General features: G+C 32.6%; 13 protein-coding genes across 13 annotated transcripts in view; 6 read left to right on the top strand and 7 right to left on the bottom strand.

The window, feature by feature from the left end:
• Positions 1–245: 245 nt before the first annotated feature.
• Positions 246–1,088, bottom strand: NAEGRDRAFT_65010 (uncharacterized protein; the record flags this gene model as incomplete). Its single annotated transcript, XM_002679805.1, has 1 exon — positions 246–1,088. One exon carries the CDS (start codon positions 1,086–1,088, stop codon positions 246–248), a length of 843 nt encoding a protein of 280 aa, XP_002679851.1.
• Positions 1,089–1,319: 231 nt separating this feature from the next.
• NAEGRDRAFT_47422 (uncharacterized protein) lies at positions 1,320–3,734 on the bottom strand (the record flags this gene model as incomplete). Its single annotated transcript, XM_002679806.1, has 1 exon — positions 1,320–3,734. The coding sequence occupies one exon, from the start codon at positions 3,732–3,734 to the stop codon at positions 1,320–1,322; it is 2,415 nt and encodes an 804-aa protein (XP_002679852.1).
• Positions 3,735–3,906: 172 nt separating this feature from the next.
• On the top strand, positions 3,907–6,333 carry NAEGRDRAFT_78959 (serine/threonine protein kinase; the record flags this gene model as incomplete). Its single annotated transcript, XM_002679671.1, has 1 exon — positions 3,907–6,333. One exon carries the CDS (start codon positions 3,907–3,909, stop codon positions 6,250–6,252), a length of 2,346 nt encoding a protein of 781 aa, XP_002679717.1. The 3' UTR covers positions 6,253–6,333.
• Positions 6,334–6,381: 48 nt separating this feature from the next.
• Positions 6,382–8,670, top strand: NAEGRDRAFT_47424 (uncharacterized protein; the record flags this gene model as incomplete). Its single annotated transcript, XM_002679672.1, has 1 exon — positions 6,382–8,670. The coding sequence occupies one exon, from the start codon at positions 6,382–6,384 to the stop codon at positions 8,668–8,670; it is 2,289 nt and encodes a 762-aa protein (XP_002679718.1).
• Positions 8,671–8,801: 131 nt separating this feature from the next.
• On the top strand, positions 8,802–11,828 carry NAEGRDRAFT_47425 (uncharacterized protein; the record flags this gene model as incomplete). Its single annotated transcript, XM_002679673.1, has 2 exons — positions 8,802–10,007; positions 10,128–11,828. 2 exons carry the CDS (start codon positions 8,802–8,804, stop codon positions 11,826–11,828), a joined length of 2,907 nt encoding a protein of 968 aa, XP_002679719.1.
• A 704-nt stretch (positions 11,829–12,532) lies between these two features.
• On the bottom strand, positions 12,533–12,940 carry NAEGRDRAFT_65015 (uncharacterized protein; the record flags this gene model as incomplete). Its single annotated transcript, XM_002679807.1, has 1 exon — positions 12,533–12,940. One exon carries the CDS (start codon positions 12,938–12,940, stop codon positions 12,533–12,535), a length of 408 nt encoding a protein of 135 aa, XP_002679853.1.
• Positions 12,941–13,371: 431 nt separating this feature from the next.
• NAEGRDRAFT_31887 (uncharacterized protein) lies at positions 13,372–14,145 on the bottom strand (the record flags this gene model as incomplete). The annotated part of the gene is made up of 1 exon (XM_002679808.1): positions 13,372–14,145. The coding sequence occupies one exon, from the start codon at positions 14,143–14,145 to the stop codon at positions 13,372–13,374; it is 774 nt and encodes a 257-aa protein (XP_002679854.1).
• Positions 14,146–14,673: 528 nt separating this feature from the next.
• On the bottom strand, positions 14,674–17,208 carry NAEGRDRAFT_65017 (uncharacterized protein; the record flags this gene model as incomplete). The annotated part of the gene is made up of 1 exon (XM_002679809.1): positions 14,674–17,208. One exon carries the CDS (start codon positions 17,206–17,208, stop codon positions 14,674–14,676), a length of 2,535 nt encoding a protein of 844 aa, XP_002679855.1.
• Positions 17,209–17,427: 219 nt separating this feature from the next.
• On the top strand, positions 17,428–17,823 carry NAEGRDRAFT_65018 (uncharacterized protein; the record flags this gene model as incomplete). Its single annotated transcript, XM_002679674.1, has 1 exon — positions 17,428–17,823. The coding sequence occupies one exon, from the start codon at positions 17,428–17,430 to the stop codon at positions 17,821–17,823; it is 396 nt and encodes a 131-aa protein (XP_002679720.1).
• A 686-nt stretch (positions 17,824–18,509) lies between these two features.
• NAEGRDRAFT_65019 (uncharacterized protein) lies at positions 18,510–19,535 on the bottom strand (the record flags this gene model as incomplete). The annotated part of the gene is made up of 1 exon (XM_002679810.1): positions 18,510–19,535. The coding sequence occupies one exon, from the start codon at positions 19,533–19,535 to the stop codon at positions 18,510–18,512; it is 1,026 nt and encodes a 341-aa protein (XP_002679856.1).
• Positions 19,536–20,019: 484 nt separating this feature from the next.
• On the top strand, positions 20,020–21,509 carry NAEGRDRAFT_78960 (C-5 sterol desaturase). Its single transcript, XM_002679675.1, has one exon. The coding sequence runs from the start codon at positions 20,572–20,574 to the stop codon at positions 21,334–21,336; it is 765 nt and encodes a 254-aa protein (XP_002679721.1). The 5' UTR covers positions 20,020–20,571; the 3' UTR covers positions 21,337–21,509.
• Positions 21,510–22,126: 617 nt separating this feature from the next.
• Positions 22,127–22,974, top strand: NAEGRDRAFT_78961 (C-5 sterol desaturase; the record flags this gene model as incomplete). Its single annotated transcript, XM_002679676.1, has 1 exon — positions 22,127–22,974. One exon carries the CDS (start codon positions 22,127–22,129, stop codon positions 22,889–22,891), a length of 765 nt encoding a protein of 254 aa, XP_002679722.1. The 3' UTR covers positions 22,892–22,974.
• Positions 22,975–23,037: 63 nt separating this feature from the next.
• Positions 23,038–23,797, bottom strand: part of NAEGRDRAFT_65022 (uncharacterized protein) — a gene marked incomplete at both ends in the record, with an annotated part of 2,124 nt that continues 1,364 nt past the window's right edge. Inside the window, one exon of the mRNA XM_002679811.1 lies at positions 23,038–23,735. Within this exon, the coding sequence (XP_002679857.1) occupies positions 23,038–23,735 (698 nt within the window). The remainder of the gene's footprint in view (positions 23,736–23,797) is intronic.

The following is a 23,797-nucleotide window of genomic DNA, read 5'->3' on the forward strand; positions in this document are numbered from 1 at the left end:
CGAAACTGAATCTTGACATTTTTTAATACGAACAATTATTGTGAGGGCTTGAAATCTGTTCATTTTTAATACTGTTAAACTCCTATAGTTCCATGAATTGTTTCCAGTTTCAATTTATTTTATCTAAATACGATTTCCAAGTAGATTTTTAAAAGGAATTTACACATCTCTATTAGAAACTTATTCCATTTCACAAAATTGTAATTCGAACTTGTGGAAAGCTCATTTTACTACAGTTTTACAATTTAATAATAGTAATCATCATCAGAACCATAATAAGGTGATTCAATCCTATCATGAGCAAATGTAGTCATGTAATAGAATTCATCACTGTCATAATAAGTGTTCATTGATGGTTTCCTAATGAGATAAGAACACACCAAACGGAAAGCATCATCACAAATATTAGAAAGTGGATGATCTTTAAGAATAGCATTGGAGCATTCTGATTTTCTACCATTTACTCGAATCAAGTAAGCAGGTTTGACGCACTCCCATGCCAATTTTTCTCTTCTCATTCTTGAATATTTCAATAATTCATCTTTAACTTTCTCATTATCTTTCACTCTATTTGAAAGTCGAATATAATCAGCTGCGCTTAAACAAGTACACTTGCTGTGAAGTGCTTTGATTATTTCAAGATTTGGATTTGTAGTGCATTGATTGAATAGATCATTGTAATCTATATCCTGAAATTTGATAGTTATCAAAATATTGAAAGCTTGAACATTGCCATAAATAACAGAATAGTAAAGTGCTCTTTTCCTATCATCTTCTCTCTCCACCCGTTCAAGTAACCATTGCATGATCTCACAATTTCCACTCTTTACAGATTTTGTGAGCGGATCTTCCTTGCCACTATCAACAATGAACAATAAATCCTTATTCTTACACTTGCTGTAGAGAAACTTGACAGCATCAAAGTTTCCACTCTCACATGCAGCAAGGAATGGTGAAGTATTTCTATTATCTTTGGTTAATAATTGTGAACCTGCTGAGAATAAGCATTGAATAATGTAAAGACTCGTGTTTTTGAAACGACATGCATGAATGAGAGGTGTTGCTCCATTTGAAGTTTTCATACTCATTAACTTTCTATTGGTTGATAGAGAAAGCACTTCAGAATACTGATTCTTTTCAATACTATTAATTAAACTAGTGAATTGATCTGCTGACATTTTTTACAGTTCAATTTGTGAAAACTTTTCAGACTTCCTTTTTCCTTATTTATTCAATTTTGAGACTTCCCATCTCTACAAAAAAGAAACTTGCTAAATATACGGGTGATGAGTGTTTACGGTCAGCAAATACAGCTGATATTATTGTAAATCCTTCTCTTGTTCAGAGTGGAGGGCACGAATGAAATCTTCTTTCAATATTTGTGAAACATCACTAATTAGAAAATTTTCTTTCGTCCTTAGTGATACTCGTGGAGCAATTATTGAGACTCGAGTGAGAAGAAATAAATTCAAACGTTCAATAACTTGCTCGACAGTGTCATTCTGTGATATGTCAATTAAAACAGAAACACGAGAACCTTCCAATTTGATTTTGATTGTATGAATTTGAATTTTCTCTGTGGAAACCTTGACTGGTGTTTGATGCTGCATAGGTGGTGAATCGTTATAATATATCAAAGTCATCTCTAGAGGAGAAAAGTTGTCAGGATAGAGAGGTCTTAACTCAATAGGAAATTCAGGAGTTTTCATTTGGTTATTAAAAACTTGTCTAATTCTGAAATATTCTTCATTGGCTTCACTTGCATATTTGTTCTGATTACATTTTAGAAAGTAAGAAATTCGCAGTTCGTGCGCAGGTTCAAAATTTGGTTCACTTTGCAATACTCTATCAATGTAACCAAGTACCTTTTCAGTGTGTTTCAACTTTGCATGAATGGAAGCTATGAATATTAAAATTGTAGAATTATTGGAATAGTTTTTCAATAATTGCTCAGCATACGAAAGACCATTCTCATATTCATTGAAAATAACTGATAATTGAGAGGCAATCATACTCAAAACATCTGATTCCTCAAAATGGTCCAGCATTTGCTTGAAAATTTTCTTGGCTTTTTCAATCTCTCCAATTTCAGCATAGTACTGAACTAAATAAACATAGATTACCAAGCAATTGGGTTCCAATTCTCTTGCTTTTAGAAAATCTGGGAATGCTTTAAGCTTTTCTTCTTTTGTTTTACCAACTTGATAAATAATTATTCCTCTTTTCAAGTAATAATGAGCTAAATCATCTAAACTGTTCCCATATTTTTCCAATATTTTAGTGTATTCAGCAATAAGGATGAATGTTGAGCCCATTTGCTCCAAAATACCCAATTTGGCATTAATGACAGGAATGGAGAAATGTGATTTCAAGGAATTATCCAAACATTGTAGAGCTTGCTTAGTGTTACCCTTGTAGAGATGTAAGAATCCCTTCAATTGCTCCAACACATGACCACTGTTCGGATCTTGGTGTGTATTGAATTTTCTTGAGAGAAATTCCAAAGACTCAAGCAGTGTTAATGCCTTGGAGATGTTTGGTAACTTTCCTCCATAAACTCTCTCCCAAACATGTATATCATCTCTTGATAAAAACATGGCCAAAAGCAAGCCAACACAGTATTTGATTCTAATTTCAACAGCATCATCAATAGATAATTTCATATAATATTTGTCAAGTATTTCTATTGAATCTTCAATACTATTGGCATTCAAATGAGAAAGTATTCTATTCATTTCTAAAACTCCTGTAAATTCTCTATCACCTATTATTTGGAGATTGTTGCATATGATTAATCTAAGATTATTAATGGTTAATATTTCCATTGCATTCAACGATGATAATCTCTCCTTCTTATCATATGTTAGAAAGGATAATAATAGTAGCTCAAAGAATTGGTCAACCTCCCTCGTAGAGATTTCATTGATGAATTTTGCTTGAAACACTTCACTCCATGTATTCTCAATGGTTGCTTGTGTATTTTCGAGTTTTAAATTTAGAAATCGAAAATCACATTCATCTACAATATCCTTAAAACTAATTGTTGACTCGGGGAAGAGTATTTTGAAAAGTACAACACCCATACTCCAGCAATCGACTTTGTAATCATAGAGTCTATGTTTAATTGATTCAGGTGGTAAATATTCAAATGTTCCCCTATGTGTTTTCTTGGTGTTTTCAGTTTGTAAGGTTTCTCCAAAATCAGCCAATGCAATCTCAATAAATGTTTCATTTTCTTCATCAAATGATTTGACAAGAATGTTTGAAAGTTTGATATCACAATGAACAAGATTATGTTTGTGTGAAATATTGACAGCAATACATAATTGTGTCATGATTTGACCAATTAGAAAATCAGTCAATCTCTTTCCTCTTGATGTGAAATATCTTTCAATAAATGTTTCCAAATCTCCATACTTGTAAAATGGCATTACAATCCCAATATTGGAATGATGATTAATGTATTCCAAACTCTCTACCAAATATTCACATACAATACTCTTTCTCAAATTAAATATCTTCAATTCCTTTTCAATAATGAATTCTCTTTCCTCTTCTTCTAATAAATTAATAATTTTCAATGCAATTTCATGGTTTGAACAACGATCAAAGCATCGATATACAACTCCGTAACCTCCTTCTCCAATAAACAGCGGATTCAAAAACCTGTCACAAAAAGAAGAAGGGAATGCATAAGGTTGACGTGACATTTTTTTGTAATGTGACACTGTCATTCTGAAAAAGAATCCAAAAAAATCTGGTCAAATGATCAGTCAAACTCAACTTCCCTCATGTTTTGGCAGTCGTTTTTCCAATCCTACACCAGTTGGAAAAGGAGCATATGGCACCACCTACTCATGTATTGATACACAAAATGATGATCAACAAATAATTGCTTTAAAAGTGATGCAACCAAGTGAAGGGACTGGTGATATTGCACTTGTAGAGAGAGAAGAAGAAATTTTCACAGCCATGAAGAATGTTCAGTGTGAATATATTGCCAAGAGTATGGAATTTCTAAATTATTTCGAAAGTGATGGTAGTGGTGGTTACATTGGAATTGTAATGCCATTTTACAAGTTTGGAGATTTGGAAACATTTATTGAAAGATATTTCACATCAAGAGGAAAGAGATTGACTGATTTTCTAATTGGTCAAATCATGACACAATTATGTATTGCTGTCAATTTATCACACAAACATAATCTTGTTCATTGTGATATCAAACTTTCAAACATTCTTGTCAAATCATTTGATGAAGAAAATGAAACATTTATTGAGATTGCATTGGCTGACTTTGGAGAAACCTTTCGAACTGATCACACAACCAATACAGATAAAAAGGGAACAGATGACTACTTACCACCAGAGGCCTTTGATGGCAAGTACGGATTCAAGATTGATTGCTGTAGTATGGGTGTTGTCCTTTTCAAATTGCTTTGTCCACCAACTGATGTATCTATTAGAAACTATTTGGGAGAATGTCAAACTAAATACAAACACAAACAGCGTAACATTTTCTTTAGCCATTATTGGTCAAAGAAGTTGGCGAAATACATGTCTGGTATTGAATATCTCAAAGATCAACCATTACTACTTTCAATGGTGAATGGATTTCTAACTTACGACAAGGAAAGTAGACTCACCATATTGAATGCTCTCGATCTATGTTGCATGATTATTATGATGCACATACATGGACAGAATAATAGTGTAAACTTAGACAATTTGGAGAATCCTTCACCTGTTTTGATACTATATGATCAATTATCATTGATTTCAGATTTCAATAATGGTTCAATGGAATTGTTATCCAAATATTACAATGAAACGAAGCAAGGAAATAGTTTAGGTATTGCATACATGGTAGGATTAATCTTTTGTAGCAGTCTATTGAAAAGAGATTTCAGAATTTGGGAATTTCAATTTAATTTACAAACACCCATTACCGATACAGCAACATTGGACAAAATGATACAAGATCTTGATCAACTATCACTGAAAATTAAGACCAATGAGCCATACTTGGGCTTTATATTTGAACAATTACATGCCATTTCACTAATGAACAAGAAAATGCCTGAAAAATCTTTACAAAGATTGGAAAACTCTACAAATTCATTCTTCACATTGGCATGCCAAAAAAAAAAGTTACTACTTGTAGAATTATTGAATGGAATGACTTATTCGTTGGTAGATGAATATTCCAAGCTAATCAAACTTTATGGTGACAAGAGTATGCTCTCTGGATACTTTTATTACAAAAGGGGTGTAATGTTATTCACCCTTTCTAATGATCATCAAAATGGTATAGCTGACTTGATACATGCAAGGAATTTATCACCAAATAGTTTGGGATTATATGCAATTATGGTAAACTGCTTTTTAACTATTGGCAGTATTGAAAATGCAAAACAAGTGTTTGAGCAAATGTTGTTATTGTCTGAGCACTTTGAGATTAATAGGTTAAACTTTATTGCAATGTTTTTATCCAATTGTTTAGGTTATTTGGATAAAGCATTGGAATATGGTGAAAAACTTACTAGTCAAGAACTGTATAGCAAGGACCCTGTATTACTTCTCTTTTTATCCAGAATCTGTAGTAATAGAGGCGATAGCTCAATGGAATTGGGTTATATAGAAACGGCATTGGATATAGATCCACATTGTTATCAAGCTCACCAAATGAAAATCCTATTTTATAGAGCAGCTTTGGATTTCACAGCAGAAAAAGAAGCTTTGCTCAAGTATACAGCTCTGAAAAGGCAAAACCTTTTGCATACCTCTGAATTTCCCATTGAACTTTTACCACTATTACCAGATGGCTCACCTCTTCCAATATTATTACTAAATGAACCTGAAAAGGATGTTACAAGAATTAAGGAAATTACTTTTAAGGAAGCTGAGAAGACTGTTCAACAATTTGAAACCATTCAACCATCACTAATGCAAGAACCTACCACAAATGATTCAATTCTTTCACCAGAAATCATCATGCAAATCAAAGTGAAATTCAAAGGGAAAAACAATGCTGTTTTCATTGATATTTTGAAAACAGATACAGACATTCGTCAAGTATTAGATCGCTTGAATAAGATTGGAAACGAAAAGAGTACAGCATATGTTAATAGAGTGGCATTTTCAATAGTGAAAGACGATGATTGTATTTTAATTACATCAATTCATCAATTATCTAAATATGATGAAGTAGTGGCTCTCACAAGTGATGAAGAAAAAGAGTTTTGGGCGTAAAGTTCTAGAAATGTTGGCAAATCTGAATTGTTGTTGTTCAGGAATTTTATTAATAAAGGGATATAAATGGATAGAATTATCAAAACATCAAACACACAACATTATGTAATTATTGAAATTATTAAAAAAATGAAAAGAACTTTGGATGAGAATTCTGATAGCGAAACTGACGGCGAAAATAATCCAAGAAAAAAATCTTCATCTTGCAATACTTCTTCCTACTTGGCAACAGATGCCAAGTTGTGTTATCCGTTCGGAGTGTTTGTTTCTCCCACTAACGAAATTTACATAGCCGATCAATATAATCATAGAGTGAGAAAGATATTAGAAAGTGGACGAATTGTTACAATAGCAGGAAATGGAAAAGGAGGGTTTAGTGGAGATGATGGATTGGCTACTAATGCACAGCTAAATTGCCCATCAAGTGTTTTTGTTTCTAATAAGAATGAAGTATTCATTGCTGACCAATACAATCATCGAATTAGGAAGATATTAGAAAGTGGACGAATTGTGACAATAGCTGGAAACGGAGAGGAGGGATTTAGTGGAGATAATGGACCAGCTACAAGTGCCAGATTGAATTGTCCTATGAGTATATTTGTTTCCAATATGAATGAAGTTTATTTTGTAGATTCGAACAATAATAGAGTCAGAAAAATATTGGAAAATGGAATTATTGTAACAATAGCTGGAAATGAAGAGCTAGGATTTTCTGGTGACAGTATTCTTGCAACAAATGCAAAACTAAATGGACCTGTGAGTCTTCATGTTTCAGATAAGAATGAAGTTTATTTTGCCGAGCTCAAAAACAACAAAATTAGAAAAATATTAAGAAATGGATTTCTTGAAACAGTAATGGGTGATGGATTCAGTACTACTTCTGTAAAAGTACAAAGTCCAACAAGTGTTTTTGTTTCTCCACAGAATGAAATTTATTTCTCTGATAATACCAGTAATAGAATTAGAAAAATATTGGAAAATGGAAATGTTGTAACTGTTGCAGGAACTGGACAACAAGGATTCAGTGGTGATGGTGGACCTGCAACGAGAGCTCAACTTGCATGCCCTACAGGTCTATTTGTAACTTTGAATAATGAAATTTATTTTGCAGATTCTGCCAATAATAGAATTAGAAAGGTTTTGGAAAATGGAAATATTGTAACAATAGCAGGAAATGGAAAACATGGATATAGTGGTGATGCACCATTTGATTTTTCATTGCATCCTCATATTGGAAGTACTAATTTGGAAAAACAAGAAACTGTGTTATTACAACGAGACATTTATTTCCCAAAGATTAAATTGAAAAAGTATAACAGAGATAGATTGTTTGGATTGGATATTTATGGATTTATGCCACTATTGGAAAATTTTTCACCTGAATTTAGCAAAACAGTGTTGAGAAATGAAAAACTCCTTTGTGAAATGGATTCTTCTCAACGAGAAATTGTACAAAAACTTATTGACTCTATGATTTATAATGATGATAAGATGAATTTCAATGAAGAGTATACAGTCAATGTTTTGTATATTTTGGGATTCTTTAAAAATGCTGAATTTCTTGATTTGAAACAAGACATGGTTACCAAGTTTATCAATTCTCTTTCCTTGACATCTCTATCTTCTGTATGGGAGAAAGTTGAAGAATTATTGAAAATATGTGAAAATCTTGGACTTTCAAACTTTATCCTTGAGAAGTTGAACAAATATTGCACAGAATATACTGCTGTTCAATTGAAATCTCCAGAAGGAAGCAAAATACTTTCAAATATTTCTATAATATTAAGGAACAGCGTCAGGATTTTCCCTTTAATGGCAATTTCAGAACCAAGTCCTATTATCATTGATGAAATTGTTGAAAAATTTCAGCAAGGAGTTAATAGTTTATATAATGATAAGGGAACATATGATTTTCGTGTCAAATTGAGTGAAGATGAGTTTTTATATTGCCACAAAACTATATTAAGCTCTTCTAGCTCAATATTCGAGACATTTTTTCAGAATCAAGAAATTGACAATATTAAAGATGGTTTCATGGTTCCAGATCCATCAGAAAATGTCGATTTGGTGAAGATTATAATCCAAGCATGCTATAGATGTGGAAATATTGAGTTTAATTCCAATCAAAACATGTCCCTCCTCTCAACAGCAATGAAACATGAAATGAAATACCTTATCGATTGTTGGTTGAAGAATTTTAAGATCAGTGTCGATAATTATTTCGAGGTAGTGTCTGTCTGTAAAAATTACTTACATTTACCATGTTGTGAAGAATTTTATCAACTATTACTAATGTTTGGATCAGTTTATCGTGCTAAGCTTTTCACTGATTGTGATAGAGTAGCATTGCTTCCTGATCAACTATTGAGAGCGTTACTAGTTCAGATTTCTAGTGATGGATTTATCTTTAATAGATGAAGCTAATAAACGATCTATTTTAAATATTGGCACTTGCTATTGAGTCCTCTTAATTGTTAATAATGATCCATTTTAAAGTTTTTAATATTTTCGTTAAGTGTAAACAAATAACAGTTTTGTGAATAAAAAAAATGGTGAAAAAGGCAAAAAAACCAAGCCATCATGATGAAGAGGAAATAACTGACGAGGATTTTATGGATATTATGGATTGCCTAAATCCCAGACAATTCGAACAAATGTCCAGATCGTTGGGATATACTGTAAGAGATTATGATCATGATTCCGATGATTCATATTTTAGTGATGAGTGTATTGTAGCACCAACACCAGAGTTGGAAACTTTGTTAATTAAAAGAGATTGTCTTGCTGAGAAATTACTTCCACCAGATAAAAACATCAAGAAGAGAATATTGGATTTGTTGGAGCAGAGTTGTGTATTGAATGGAGATTATATTACTGGAGGAAAATTGGATTCGAATTACTTGATGCCTGCTATTGAAATTCTTCTTGAGGATAATGGAAAATACAAGCCATTACCACTGCCAATTGTTTATGCGGAACAGGTCACTGAATTGATAAGGAATTGTTCTTTTGGAAGGACTGAAAATGTAAACATTACCAAATCATGGCACTTGGATCCACATAAATTCAGAATTACCAACCCTAAATGGGATTCGTCAATTGAAGAATTAGTTAGAAAGGTCAAAGCAAAGCTTGGTATTTTGAATGAAAAGAAGATTGACTTCTCACTTTCCAAAATGATATTGCATGAGGAGGGAGGTTTATTTGATTTTTGCACGGATATTGATAAAGAGGATGGAATAGTTGCTAACTTGTTAGTTCAATTACCTAGCTCATTCACTGGTGGTAATTTTACATTGTCTCACAGCGGAAAGGAAATGAAATTCCAATACAAAGATGAATCCACCTATTCTCCATACTATGTCAGCTTTTACTCTAATTGTGAACACAAAGGAGAACCACTAACCTCTGGATACAGATTATCGTTGGTTTATAATTTGAAATATTCTGGATCTGATAGAATTGCACCATATGACAGTGCTACACAATTGAGAGATATGCAGAATATTATAGAAACTTGGATCAAGGTTCCAATGTATACCAAGCTCTGTTACATTTTAGAAAACAAATATACAAAGGCCACCCTTGGTCCATCTGTGTTGCAAGGAAAGGACAAAATTGCTTATCAGTTATTTTCACAACTTGAACACGTTGAGGTTCATTTAGCAACTTTAGAAAAACATGAAGAAACCATATGCCTCTCTGATATGAAGTATGATACTGAACTCAGGTATAAGGCTCATACAACAAATAATGTACGAATTGATTTTATCGTTGAAGACGAAGTGCTCCCTGATGTGGCTAGAAGGAGAATGGAGCTAACTCATAAGGAAGTAAGTATTATTGAGATTCGCGCTTCAGTTTAATTATTACAGGTTGAAGATGAGGAAGATTTTACTGAATATATGAAGATAAATCGTTGCTACAAGAGTACATGTATCCTCATATATCCAAAGCAACTCAAATCACTCTGTAATCAACTAGACCCTTTAGAAAAATTTTGGAAAGATTATAAGGAACAAAAAACAGATAAGAAGAAAAACATTTTGATGGCATACACTTCGTCTCTCCTCTGCTGTTCTGAAGACAATCTTAGTACAAGGAGTTTTGTAGACATGTCAAAGTTTTCAGATATTTGCCTTACCTTGAATTATCTTCCATTAAGCTTGAAATATGTGGAAAAGGTATTAATTGTAGATGAATTCAAGACTGAGGAAGCAACAATTTTATTAACCAAGGTAATCAAGAATCATGGCACTGAACATTTCAAGGAATTAGTCAGTAATAGTTTAGAAAAGTGTTGTAAGTTGATATTTTTGGTAATAGTACTAAATATTTTTATTCTTTTCATAATTACAGTCAAGACTAAAAACTATTATTCAAATGAAATTACAGCAATTGGAAAAATGATTTTGGAGCTGAACGAGCAATCTTGGATTACTCATTTTGTTGATAAGGTAGTATCACTAAAGTCATTAAATATGGAGTGGGCACATCCAGATGCTATTATGATCATTTTCAAATTGAAAGACCAATATCCAAGTTACTCAGAAAAGCTAAACCAATTTATTGATGCGTATGTCAAATCAGAGCTGTCTATTGATAAATCAAGAGTTGGTTGCTCTCTAATCAATTCAGAAGTTGTCATCAAATTGAACATGATTAACTTGGCTCTACCTTTATTAAATAGAATGTCATGTAAAATGGACGATAAGGAATTGAATGAGGTTGTAGCAGTGATGAAACATTTTGGCATTGAAAAGACTGAACCTTTATTAGTTCTGGCTCTGAAAGATCTGCATCGATACCCCTTCACCCCAAGGAGGCTTGCTATTCTACAATTATCCATGCAGAGCAGTGCAGAAGCTAAACACTTATCTGACAAAATATTTGAAAGTATCATCCAAAATTTTGATTTCAAATTGGAAAATGCATCAGAATACGTTGATTTATTAACCTTTTTCAGAAATAATGATAGGAGTGCAGATGAAATAAGATTTTCCAATGCACTGATTCAAAAAATATCAATTCCAAAGTATTCCTATTCCTTGGTTAAAGAAATAATCAAAACTAATGGAATTGAATGTTTTGGAACTGGAACTGGATTGCGGATGATTTTGGAACATTCCTACAAAGTATTATTTAATTCGGCTACTACACCCAATGCTTCCCATAGCTTGGACTTGGACTTGGAAGGAACCTCTACGTGGGTTTTTAATCACATTACCCTTTCATGTTCATGTGAGCATTGTGAAAAGGTAAAAAAGTTTCTCATTTCAAATGAAAAGGTATTTTCTCTAAAAGAGAAACTAAATGCCCGAAAACATGTAGAAACAATTCTTAAAGAACAAGTAGACCTTATCAAGGAAACAATTAAAGCAGGCTCTCCACAAACTCTCAAACTCACCAAGACGAGAATGAGCCCAGATGCAAAAAAGGCAATTACTGGCTCAATTGAAAATATCCTTAAACAATACATAGAGTATGCAACCAAATCAGACCAGAAAGCTCTTGCAAGACCTTCCGAATCAAATGTTGCTGATGAACCTCCAACTAAGAAAGTCAAACAAGAATAGTGATCAAGTGAAGGACTTGCCTTAAATTTTGAAAAAGTTAATTCTTCTTTTATTCAAGTTTAACAAGAGTTCTAGTTTATTAATCCTCTTCATCTCTACAACAAAGACAACAGAAACAATAGGCAATAGGTAACAAAATATAACTGAAACAATTTAAACAATTTGTTCCCTGTTTTGCTTGGCTATTTTCTTGAATGAGTTTAACATTTAAATATTTTCTGAATGATTTCTCATTTTCTAAATTACAATTCTCAAATATAATTTCTTTCAGAGATGGATTGTTCTTAATAAATTGATGTTCATCTCCCAAAACACAACTGATGAAATGAATCCTTTCTAAATTTGGATAATTATTAGAAATTGAGAAATCAATATTTTGAGTTGTAAACTTCTTATTTCGAAGTGTCAATTCAAAGAGTGATTCCATTTTCAATGAAAATAATGAATTTAAATCCACTTCACCTTTATCCAAATCCAACTTTACAATTTTCAATTCCTTAATATAATTAAGAATCTCCAAACTGTCATCCGTCAAAGTTAATTCCCTCAAATTCTTGTTAAATATACCAGAATAATTTAATTTTGAAAAATCCAAATTATATACTCTTCGAATTCCGAGTTTAGTCAACTTGGAAAAAGCTAAAGGAAACAACTGAGGTGCTTTTTCAATAATTTCCTTTTGATTTCTGAAATGTAGAGCCAAGTCAAGTTCTTTCAAATTTAACTTCACTACTCATAATATTGTGAAAATCTGTTTCATGGTCAACTTCAATTTTCAAGGTTTTCAAACTTTTCATTGGTGAAATATTTGGCGTCTTGGGAAATCCAGTTAATTTGTATTCTTCCAGATTGAATGGAATTTTGTAAAATTCATCTAGAATATATTGTGGAATTGAACTATCAGAAAGGTTAATTTCCAATGCTTTCAGTTGACTATAATGAGTTTGAAACCAATTGATCAATTCATTCTTGAATGATTTCATAAATAGTTTGAGATTAGTTACATTTCCAATATATCTTGGTAAATAAACTGCTGATCCAAGATTTGATGATTCAATAAAATTGCATTCTCCATAAAGAGAAAGAGTATCAACCCTTGAAAAACCATTCATTTCGAATAATTCACAGGGTATGTTTCTAACATTTATCAATTTCAATTTTGTAATATTGGTCTGTTTATCTTTTAACTGATTAATAGTTTTAGTGAGTTTGGTTGCATGATCTATTTTCAATTCGAATCCGAGGTTTTGCTTTGCTTGATAGAAATTGTGATTTACGACTCGAAAACGAAATGTTTCTCTTCCTTCTAAAAAACAAAGAATCAACTGCACAACATCTACAGTCAGAAAGTGCTGCATTTTTTTAATAGATCTATGTGAACATTTACCAGTTTGTGAAATGGAAGAATGGTTTAGGCAACTTTCAATTCTCTCATTTTGGAAGAGGAAAATGCAATCTTGCTGGATTTCTTACTTAACAAAAGAATTGAATAATAAGATTTTTAAATTTTAGTATTTTATATTACATTGTTCCTAGAGAGAAATTAGTAGTCATCATCTTCGTCATCTTCATCATAATCGAATGCGGATCTTCTGGCAGCAGTTGACGTAGAACCAACAGTACTAGAAAAATCACCAGTAAATTTGAAACCAGAATTTCCAGCAACACGTGATGATGGTGGTTGTTTCATTTCCGATTTAACAACACCAATGGTTGACAAAATCCATTCCAAATCATTGGCTGTCATTTCTCTTCCACCAATTTTACCCAATCCAACAAATTGAGCAACATTATTACCTCCTCTATAAATTAACAATGTTGGGCAATTCTTTTCAGGGAAGTTTGGAATTGCTGCACTTCCTCTAATACGAACAAATTTAACTTCTAGGAATTTGTTTGAAAGTTTTGTCAAACGATCATCTAAAATCTTACAATCTTCAATTGCAGGAGCATACAAGTGAACAACCACAAAAGTAGTCTTATCTGGAGTTTGACAAACTTCTTTCACATATTCAGTGGCGGAAATTTCTTGCACTCCTCCAAACTTGGTGGCCATTTGCTTTTGCTTTAATTCTAATAAACGTCTTGCTTTAATTTGTTGAAGGAAATCATCTTCTTCTTCATTATATTTACTATCTTGTTCTAATTCATTAATTTGTTCAAGTGTGGCTCCGGCATATTGATTTTGAAATTCTTCCTTTGCTGATTTAAAATAAGCTACTTTATCAACTTCTTCTTCTTCTGGGAGTTCTGGCAAATTACCATGTTGTCTTTGCAAAACAGTCCATTCTGTTTCAATACCATTAATTTTAGACATTTTGATGATATGCTGATGGTTGTCTTCTTTGAGAAAAAAAGGCTTTGTTTTTTGTTATTACTAGTCGGAAGTAGATAACCCTTGAGAAAGCAGTGTGATGGCTTTTTTTTTTGAAATTTTTCGGAAGATGAGAGGAAAGGCATCAATCATGCCAATGAAAGTTTTCAATAATTTTATTGTTGTGTGATGACATTTAATGGTGATGACTTGAAGTCAAGTTGACATTTTGGGTAAGCAAACAATTAAGAGAGTCAAGTTCCATTAAAATTTATTTTAAGGATGAAAAGTGTTAGTAATTTCCAACTTCCGATGATGGTTTTAAGAAGTAGTTTTGCTTAGTACGTTGAGCCATTGGGTTTTCAATCCCATGTATCATTAAAGTGGATAATTTACGTAGTGATTATTGAGGAATTTTGAAAACATCATGTTTCCAATCCACCTTCTGAGTGATGTGTACATTATATTTTAATAAAATGTACAAGCAAACATAAATGTTTATTAAGCGACCAACAGATATTGATTTCCAAATTAAAAAACTATATCTAAATCCTTTAACTTGCCAAATAACTCTTTTCCAACTTTCTTTTCCAGGTCTTCTAAATCTTTGAACCCCTCTTTATCAGATGTTCTTTTCGTTATGATATCATTCGCAGCTTGTTTGCCAATACCAAAGTTTTCATATCCTTTTGCTTCACACTCATTAATATGAAGATAATTGGTGGAATATAAATATTTCATATGCTCAGATAGTGTTCCGAAATGTTTGGAAAAGTTATCTTTGTAGATCATTATCAAATTATCGGGAAGTTTTTCTGATTCGGGCATATCTGTAATTGATTTTCCTGTTACAATAACTGTGATGTTTGTTACTGGAATTATCTTATTTTGTGTTGGTAAATCAAAACTATTGTTTTTGATTATTTCTACCTCTTCTATTGTAGAGAAATCCAGTTTTGCTGTTTTTGAATCAGCCCATTTACATTGTAAATGAAACACACAATCACTACCATTAAGCTCATTTTTCATACCCAACACAAGAACATCACCAGCCGAGGCATCAGGGACATTTTTGATGATATAAACTCCCTTAGTGTTATTTGATGGATTATAAGTAAATGAAGTAGAACCAGATTTTAGATTAAAATATTTTCTCGTTGACATATCACTCTCCAATCTTTTGTCATGTGTACATTTGTAACATGAGTGGATTTTCTCTATCTTTAAATTTGCTGTTGCTGGATTCATTTTAGCAAATGGAAACAATTCTTTCAATGTCAACGATTTCTGATCCTTCAATAATGTTAAAATCAAATAATAATATTCAAGAATCACATCCTCCCAAGATGATACAGAAGAATCTGAATTAAATAAATTGTTATAAATTTCCCTTGGCTCAAGTGTCATTAATGATGGAAGAATTACTGGAGGATAAGTGATCAAAAATTCTTCCTGGCCCTTAGCCTTTTCTAACATTACCAATCCTTGATTTTCTAAATCAGACCAAGTCAAATCATCTTCTACTTTATCATTTTTTGCTACCACTCTTCTTGTAACCACAAGTTGTAATATCTTATTTTTAACTTTAGAAGAGATAAATGAAACATCATATTTTTCTAATATTTTTGTCTTTGCTTCCCACCAAGCTGCTTGAGGAAGCAAATCTCTGAACAATAATTGCACCAAATAAAATTCTATTCCTCTTGCATAACCCCCAAATGTCCTTAAATAATGTTTAAATGAAACATTTTTTCTCCATCCTTGCAATTTGTTGTATGTTTGGACCAAATCGTCCATAATCTGATACAATTCTGTTGTTGGTAACATAGGCTTTGTTGGAATGTATTTTGGAGAATAAGCACTTCCCAAAAAACTCTTTTTTATGCCTGTATAGTAAGTTCCCACAAATAGAGGATAAATAATGCCACAGACTGGATGCTGCATATACTGTCCAATAGACGAAATAATTACATCAAGTGGAGATGGTCTATTAATGTGTGAATTAATTATTTGTACCTCATCCATACCAATAAAGAAGTTGGTATGTTCGTTTGGAGAAATTACAGCATTACAGGCTATTAATATAGTTTCAATATCGAGAACCTTTCTTTTCCCAAAAAATTCATTCCATTTTCGTAACAACCCAGTAAAAACAGAGGTTTCCCCTTTCGAACCTGTAAAAGCACAAAGTATTGAATAAACAATTCTTACACACAAACCATTCATGGGGTTTGGTTCATTCATAACGTCCATCTTTGTTCCATTCCCAAATGATATAAATAACGGAAAATATTGTTTGTTGTTGTACATATCAAGACCAATCTCCTGCAATATCCTTGATTTTCCAATTCCAGGAGCTGCAGCTATGAATGGGAGCTCAATATTATCTCTTAGGGCCTTTTTTTCATTTTCTATCAAGGCAGTATAAGGTCTGTAGCTTTCCATAAACATATTTACAACCTCTTCTCTTCCAATAAATTTGAAATTAGATCCAAAACCAAAAACAACAACCGAAGAAGACTCCACTATATTTTTAGGTTCAAATATACCAACAACTTTGTCAGTTCTATCAGTCATAGCACCATTTGTGCTAATTACAAGCTTGATGAACGCTGAAATATCTTCAGCGTCTATTGATTTGTTGGATTCTTCAATTTCTACTTGTTTTCTTTCAACAAACTCACTAATCAACCAAACAGCAATGGGCTCTGCAACACTTTTCACCATTATTTTTCCTTCGTCCATCAAGGAGTCGACCATGGACTGTTTGGCTGTTTCTGGTGTTCCATTGCTTTTGATATTTGTTTCATAGGCATTAATAGCAATTAATAAATGGTTTCCGTTGAGAGCACTCAAAGGATATCTTCCATTTTGGTTTCGTTCTTTTTTTACACAATCAATGGCTTCATCTTCAAAGTATAAATCATCCCGAAGAATTTCTAATACTTTATCATGATTCAATTTCATCATACCATTTAGTAATAAATTTGGTTTTGGTTTTTTAAACAATACCGAAGAAAACCCAATTGTTGGAGATTGACTTCTTTTCTTAATATCCTTGAACATTTTTTAATAACCGACAAATATCAGATACAGTGAACAAACATAATCAACCCATTTTTTTTCTTAATTTAATAAATATTAAAATAATATTAAATTTTCATATTCACGTCTCTTGTATATCTATTCCCAAAGACGAAATTTTATTTGTAAATATTTTGATAACGGTAAATTTCTTGATTAAGGTGCAATTGTGGAGCATTTGATTTAGAAATATTTAAAAAAATGCAACAAGCTGTTCTTGGAGGCCAATTTCAAACACCTTCAAAGTTATTTCCCTTACTGATGAATTCGGGAGAGGAATTTTCAAATTATGATGATGAGGATTTCTATCGGGATGATGCTAAGGAAACAACATCAAGCTCGCGACCGGATATGACTTTACTGAATTCTCTGAAGGAGTGGATTAATGTATTGGTAGGATTGGATTTGGTGGAAATTAAAACGCAAAATCCATTACAGAGTTTTTTGAATTGTTTTAAGGACGGAGTATTGCTGTGTAGAATTGTTGAAAAGATTAAATTAAAACACATAACTTTTAACAAACATCCTGGAGGAAAGGAAGTTGTTGAGAGGGAAAATTTTCAAACATTCTTAAAGGTAAGTCACAATCAGGCCTAAATCGATTAAGAGAATACCACAGGAATTGGTAGGTTGGGTATAATTCCTAATTATATTGAATATTTCATATAGAACATATTATTCGGATCAACTAAAATTGAGTCTGTTATCAAATATGAACCCAGTGATTGGGCTAAATATTTCAATTCAAAAACAGAGCACTCACAACTATTGCTGGAAACTTTAATTAGAATATCCAGATGTGCTTCGAGAAGAACCAATTTCAATGGTCCATTATTGGATTTGGATCTTAATTCCTCGACAAGCTCTCAAATAATTGAAAGCACCCCTAAAAATCAGATGGAAAATTTGAATGAAGAAAACACAAAACAAATAGAACCTACTTCTGAGTCTAGGAACAATCGTATCGACGATTATCATAATACCTCAACCATAAGAAACTTTCAAACAAAATTAAAACCAAACTCTAGAACTTTCAAGGAAACAGCACTATTCAGTTTAAGACAGTTATTGGATGATCTGGAACTTGAAGACGACGACTTTGAAGGAACTGATATGATACCAAAGCAGAAATTTGATACCATGTGCAGTGACTACGAATTACAATTGGAAAATCTGAGATTTATCATTCAAAAAAAGAATTTGCAAATTGAAAAGCTTCAACTGGAAAAGAAACAACTAATGAAAACATTAAGCATTACCCAAGTTGAAGTAAAATTCAATGATTAATTACCGTTTATTTCTTGATATTTCTTGGCTTTGTACTTTCTGTAGAAAATGACACCTCCAACAATACCGCCAACAATTACACCTACAGCAATGACAGCAAAGATTATGCCAAAAGCAATACCAACAGCATTTGAAGGTTGTTCATAATAGAATACGGATGGAAGGTAAGCAAATTCAGGCAATTCTGGAATATCTTCCTTATTGACCAAGATGTTAATACTGTACAAGCCAGAATTCAAATCTGAAACAATTCCCTTATCCAATCTACATGTTGTAACGCCATTCAAATCAGTACAACCTTGCAAGTTGATTGGCTTATTTCTGCAACCACAGACAGAAGCAATGTTAGCAGTGGCAGAGTTTGGTGACATACAAGCAACATAAGCTGGGGTAGGAACAAGTTCATTCTTACAACCTCCTTCAGTTTCTGAAGCACAATAAGTTGGAGTGCTGAATGAGAGAGCTCTGTCATTAGGTAAAAAGTTCAATCCTCTATTGTCAGTTGTAATTAAATTAACTCTTCCAGCAATTTTAGTGGTATAACCAGATATTACAATTCTAGAAACAACACCCTTAGTAACTGGTGTAATGGCAATATAATAAGCAATTTGAGAGGTACATTTAACATTTGGACCTCCTTGACAAATTCCTGTTGGATATTGGAAAGGAGCAGTTGGTTGAATAACAAATTGTCTATCATAATTAATTGCTGATGGAACCCATTTATCACTGAAATCACAAGGTGATTCTGGAGTAGCACTACATTCCTTAATAAAGATATTAGCTCTTCCGGAACAAACTTCAATAAAACCAGACAATAGAGTCATATTCATGGTAGCCTCAACTGATTCTAATTTGTAATAGACAACATCATCATCGTCATCAAAATTATAAGTAGCCTCCTCACCAGGATAAATAATATTAAAATCATCAGGATCAACACCCTTGACCACCATCACGCCAATGATGGTAAGCAACATCATCATCATCAAGAAGCGAACATTAAGGGAGAATTGTTTCATTTTTTCGAGTGAGATTTTTTTAAGCATTGTAGGGGCGTCCTTATATCAAATGGATACAGTAAAAAAATACCTCATTTCAAAAACCAGCGATCGCAACTCAGAAGCTCAGCAGTCAGCGCGCTAATTTTTTGAAAGCCTCAACTCTTTCTCACCTTACCAACACGAGAATCCTGCAACTCGTTATCTTGCTCTTTTTTATTCATATGTGAACCGTAGATCGTACGTAGGTGGTAACCAGCTAATAATTCGTAGATGACATGATATTATCACTACTGTAGTGAGGATGTTTGGTTCTTTGTTACAATGTGCGAATTGACTTTTAGAGGAAAGTACTTCTATTGTGTGTTTAAAAATTTAAAATAGAATGTTAAACCAAAGTATCCATCAAGTGATTTCTCTCTCTCTTTACATGAACATCAAGTATTGGTTTTTATCATGCTTGATGTTGCCGTTGCAAAAGTAAAAAAAACAACAACACTTGAAACTGTGGTCATCATTATAGACTCATGGACAGTCAAAAGCTTTCTTTAAATCGAGTACTATCCTACAAGTTTCATTCATGAAAATTTTTTAAATGAGCCTGTCAGTCATCATTAGTACAAATTAGGTTTACTTGTTCGAAATAGTCCAAAAAACCGTTCGCGTTTAAGACGGTATTTTTTTTTGTACAAAAACAAAATAGGATGCCCAAATCGAAAGGTTTATTCACTGAAGAGGCACCATTAAAAACACGTATGTGGAAGATTTTCACTGTAATAAGGATGTTTCTCTTTCAGAAAAAAACATATTCCTTCCAAATGGAAACTACCATGAATCATTTACAATGCATACATGAATTTAAATATGCAACTTTATATTGGAAATGGAAAGAAACGAAAGTATTCAGTGAACATTGACCCAGTTTATTATTAGATCTGTATAACAGTTTTTCCACTAATTGCCAGCTCTTAATTCATTTAAGAGTTAGCTGTTATTATTTAATTCTCACAAAAAAACAAAACAACAATAATCAATATATAACTAATCTGCATTCGAAATGTACTTTACTAAACCTGAAGATTATGGCTTACTCGAGAGTGGTCCAACTATGAACTATTGGATTTGGGTACCAACATTCCTTACTATTGCCTCCATGATGATCTCTGTCATTTCACAATATTTCTCCTATTTGTGGCCTGCTGTAGAATATAAGAAACAATTCAAGAATAAGACAACTCACTATGTGTTCCTTTCATATGCTGTTAACCATACACTTTCTGCTATACTGACCACATTCACAATTGCCTATGCTAGATACTATGGTACTTGTTATGAATCTAACATTTTTGAGATGGGTGTTCTCGAGTTGATCAAGTATATCCTTACTGTGATATTATGTGCTGTTCAACAGGTGGTCATCTATGACTTTTTAATTTACCTTTTCCACAGAAGTTGTCATGTTAATAAGTGGATGTATATTCATATTCACAAATGGCATCACGAGAATAATACTCCACGAGGAATCTGTGATGGAATTTATGGTGATGCCTTTGAGGGAACTTTGGTGGCTTACTTTGCTGTTGGTCAAATGATGTTTTTCTCATTGCCAGTCAGTTCAATTTGTCTCTTCTTATTGTATATTAGTTTCTTTGTCCAATTGAATCACAGTGGAAGAAAGGTTAAGATTCCATATTTCTATACTTTCAAATCCCATGCCATTCACCATCGTCATTTCAAATATAATTTCTCTGAACACATTCCTTTGTGGGATTATTTGTTTGGAACATTGAAGTTGGACGAAATCAGTGACAATCAATTCTAAATTGCAACCTGTAGAAATACTGTACATTATAATATTATTCGAAACTCTAGAGGAAGGGCGAAAGACCTTTCAATCCGAATGAGGCCAAAGAGCCACTCAAATTGCAAAGGAAATTTAACACAAAGATCCACAAACAATGAATCATGAAATAAACTTCTCACATTTCCATTCTGAAAAACGAAACGAATTTTTATTCCAATCTTGGAGAGTGACCACCTAACATTGTCATTGCACCAAATATCAATTACACTTTTTAAACAGAAGTACAATACCAATTTGGTAATTTAAAAAAGAAAAAAGGATAGTGCTACTAGTATCAGATCCTCGTTTCTTCATGGTTTCGTTTAATTAACACGTAGTTTTACAATAAGAAATGAAATTAGATAATTAAATAGTAATACTAGTTGTGAAATCCAATAGTGTTGAAATTTTTCATTTGTTGTCTATTTGAAATTCATTGAGATTCACCAAATATTTAGAAACATTATTTGCGTTGTGTCAACTCTTTATCTTTTTAGAAGTATCCCACAAAATATGTATAAAACTCTTCACAAAATCAAGTCCTGTTTTAGTCAACTACCGAATAGTTATTACCCGCACTAAAGCGACTTCCTTCAATGAATGGGTTTTTATTCGAAAGGGCATTTAATTTTCATCTAAGTTGTGTCCTGCCAAAACTGCATCATAATTCACAAGTGGCATATAATTCTCATGAATTGTTGACCAGTAATTTTGAAACATTTTATTAATAATACTGAAAAAAACAAACACAATTCAAAACTAATCTCAAATGTACTTTACGAAACCTGAAGATTATGGCTTGTTAGAAAGTGGTCCAACTATGAACTATTGGATTTGGGTACCAACAGTGCTCTTCCTGGCTTCCATGGCTGTTTCCGTTCTTTCACAATGGTTTTCCTATTTGTGGCCTGCTGTAGAATATAAGAAACAATTCAAGAATAAGACAACTCATTACGTTCTCCTTTCATATGCTGTGAATCACTTCTTGAGCGCTCTGCTGACAACTTTTACAATTGCCTATGCTAGATACTATGGTTCTTGTTATGAATCCAATATATTCGAAATGAGTTTCTTGGAAATGTCCAAGTACATTATCACAGTTCTGTGGTGTGTTGCCCAGCAGGTACTTATCTATGACTTTTTAATCTATGTCTTCCATAGAAGTTGCCACGTTAATAAGTGGATGTATATTCATATTCACAAGTGGCATCACGAGAATAATACACCAAGAGGAATCTGTGATGGAATTTATGGTGATGCCTTTGAGGGAACTTTGGTGGCTTACTTTGCTGTTGGTCAAATGATGTTCTTCTCATTGCCAGTCAGTTCAATTTGTCTCTTCTTATTGTATATTAGTTTCTTTGTTCAATTGAATCACAGTGGAAGAAAGGTTAAGATTCCATATTTCTACTCGTTCAAGGCACACGCTGTCCATCATCGTCATTTCAAATATAATTTCTCTGAACACATTCCTTTGTGGGATTATTTGTTTGGTACCTTAAGATTGAGTGAAATCAGTGATGACCAATTCTAAATTAATATTATTGGAGAATGTTATTCGAATCAATATTCTCTTTGAAACACATAAAAATCTCTAAATAAAATTGTTTAATTTATAAATATTAATATTTAACAGCCATTACAACACAAAATAGTCACTCTCTACAATTATGGAGATATTTACAATTCTTCAAAGCCAGCAAGTTGATTTGAGACAACTCTACTGACAGTGTCAGTGATACCTTCACCTCCAGAAACCAATTCTCTGATACCGCTACTTTGTGCCCATTGATCTCCTAATCTATTGATATTTTCACTTGATTGTTCCAAAAGATGATTCAATCTTTGCAATCCATCAACCATGTAATTTTGCAACATGTCTTGTAATTGATCCTTAAGTCTTCTTCTAACATTATTCTGAATGTAACCAGATAAAACTCTCAACAGAATTTCGTGATGTTCTGCATGAGTGAATTTCAATTTCAAGTCATCAATATCGACAGTGATAGAGTTGTATTTGAACCATTCAGTATCACCAAGTTCATTAGTGGATGTATCAACATTAATCTTCAAGTGAATCATAACACCATCATCTCCAGTATCAATATTCAATAAACCTTCATCAGAGAGTTGTGGGAAAGAGAATCTCTTGAACCAAAATTGAACATCCTTAAAGTGGAATACTATTCCACTCAAGTGCAATACAAGGGTTGATTGAGTTCCTTGGAGACTATCAGCAAGCTTATCTTCACTATAATCAATGTCTGTAACAGAGTGACCAGACATTTTAACATGTGATGGTAACAAGTCAGATGCATTCATTCTCAAGCCCTTCAGTTCATATTCAACATTCTCATCAACATAATGAATATCCAAATCTGTAAAAGATGATACAGTTTCCTTAATCATAGACACCATCATAACCTTCAATTCATTCAGA

Source organism: Naegleria gruberi (genome assembly GCF_000004985.1).
Source record: "Naegleria gruberi genomic scaffold NAEGRscaffold_12, whole genome shotgun sequence".
In the NCBI taxonomy this organism is placed as follows: Eukaryota; Heterolobosea; class Eutetramitea; order Acrasida; family Naegleriidae; genus Naegleria; species Naegleria gruberi.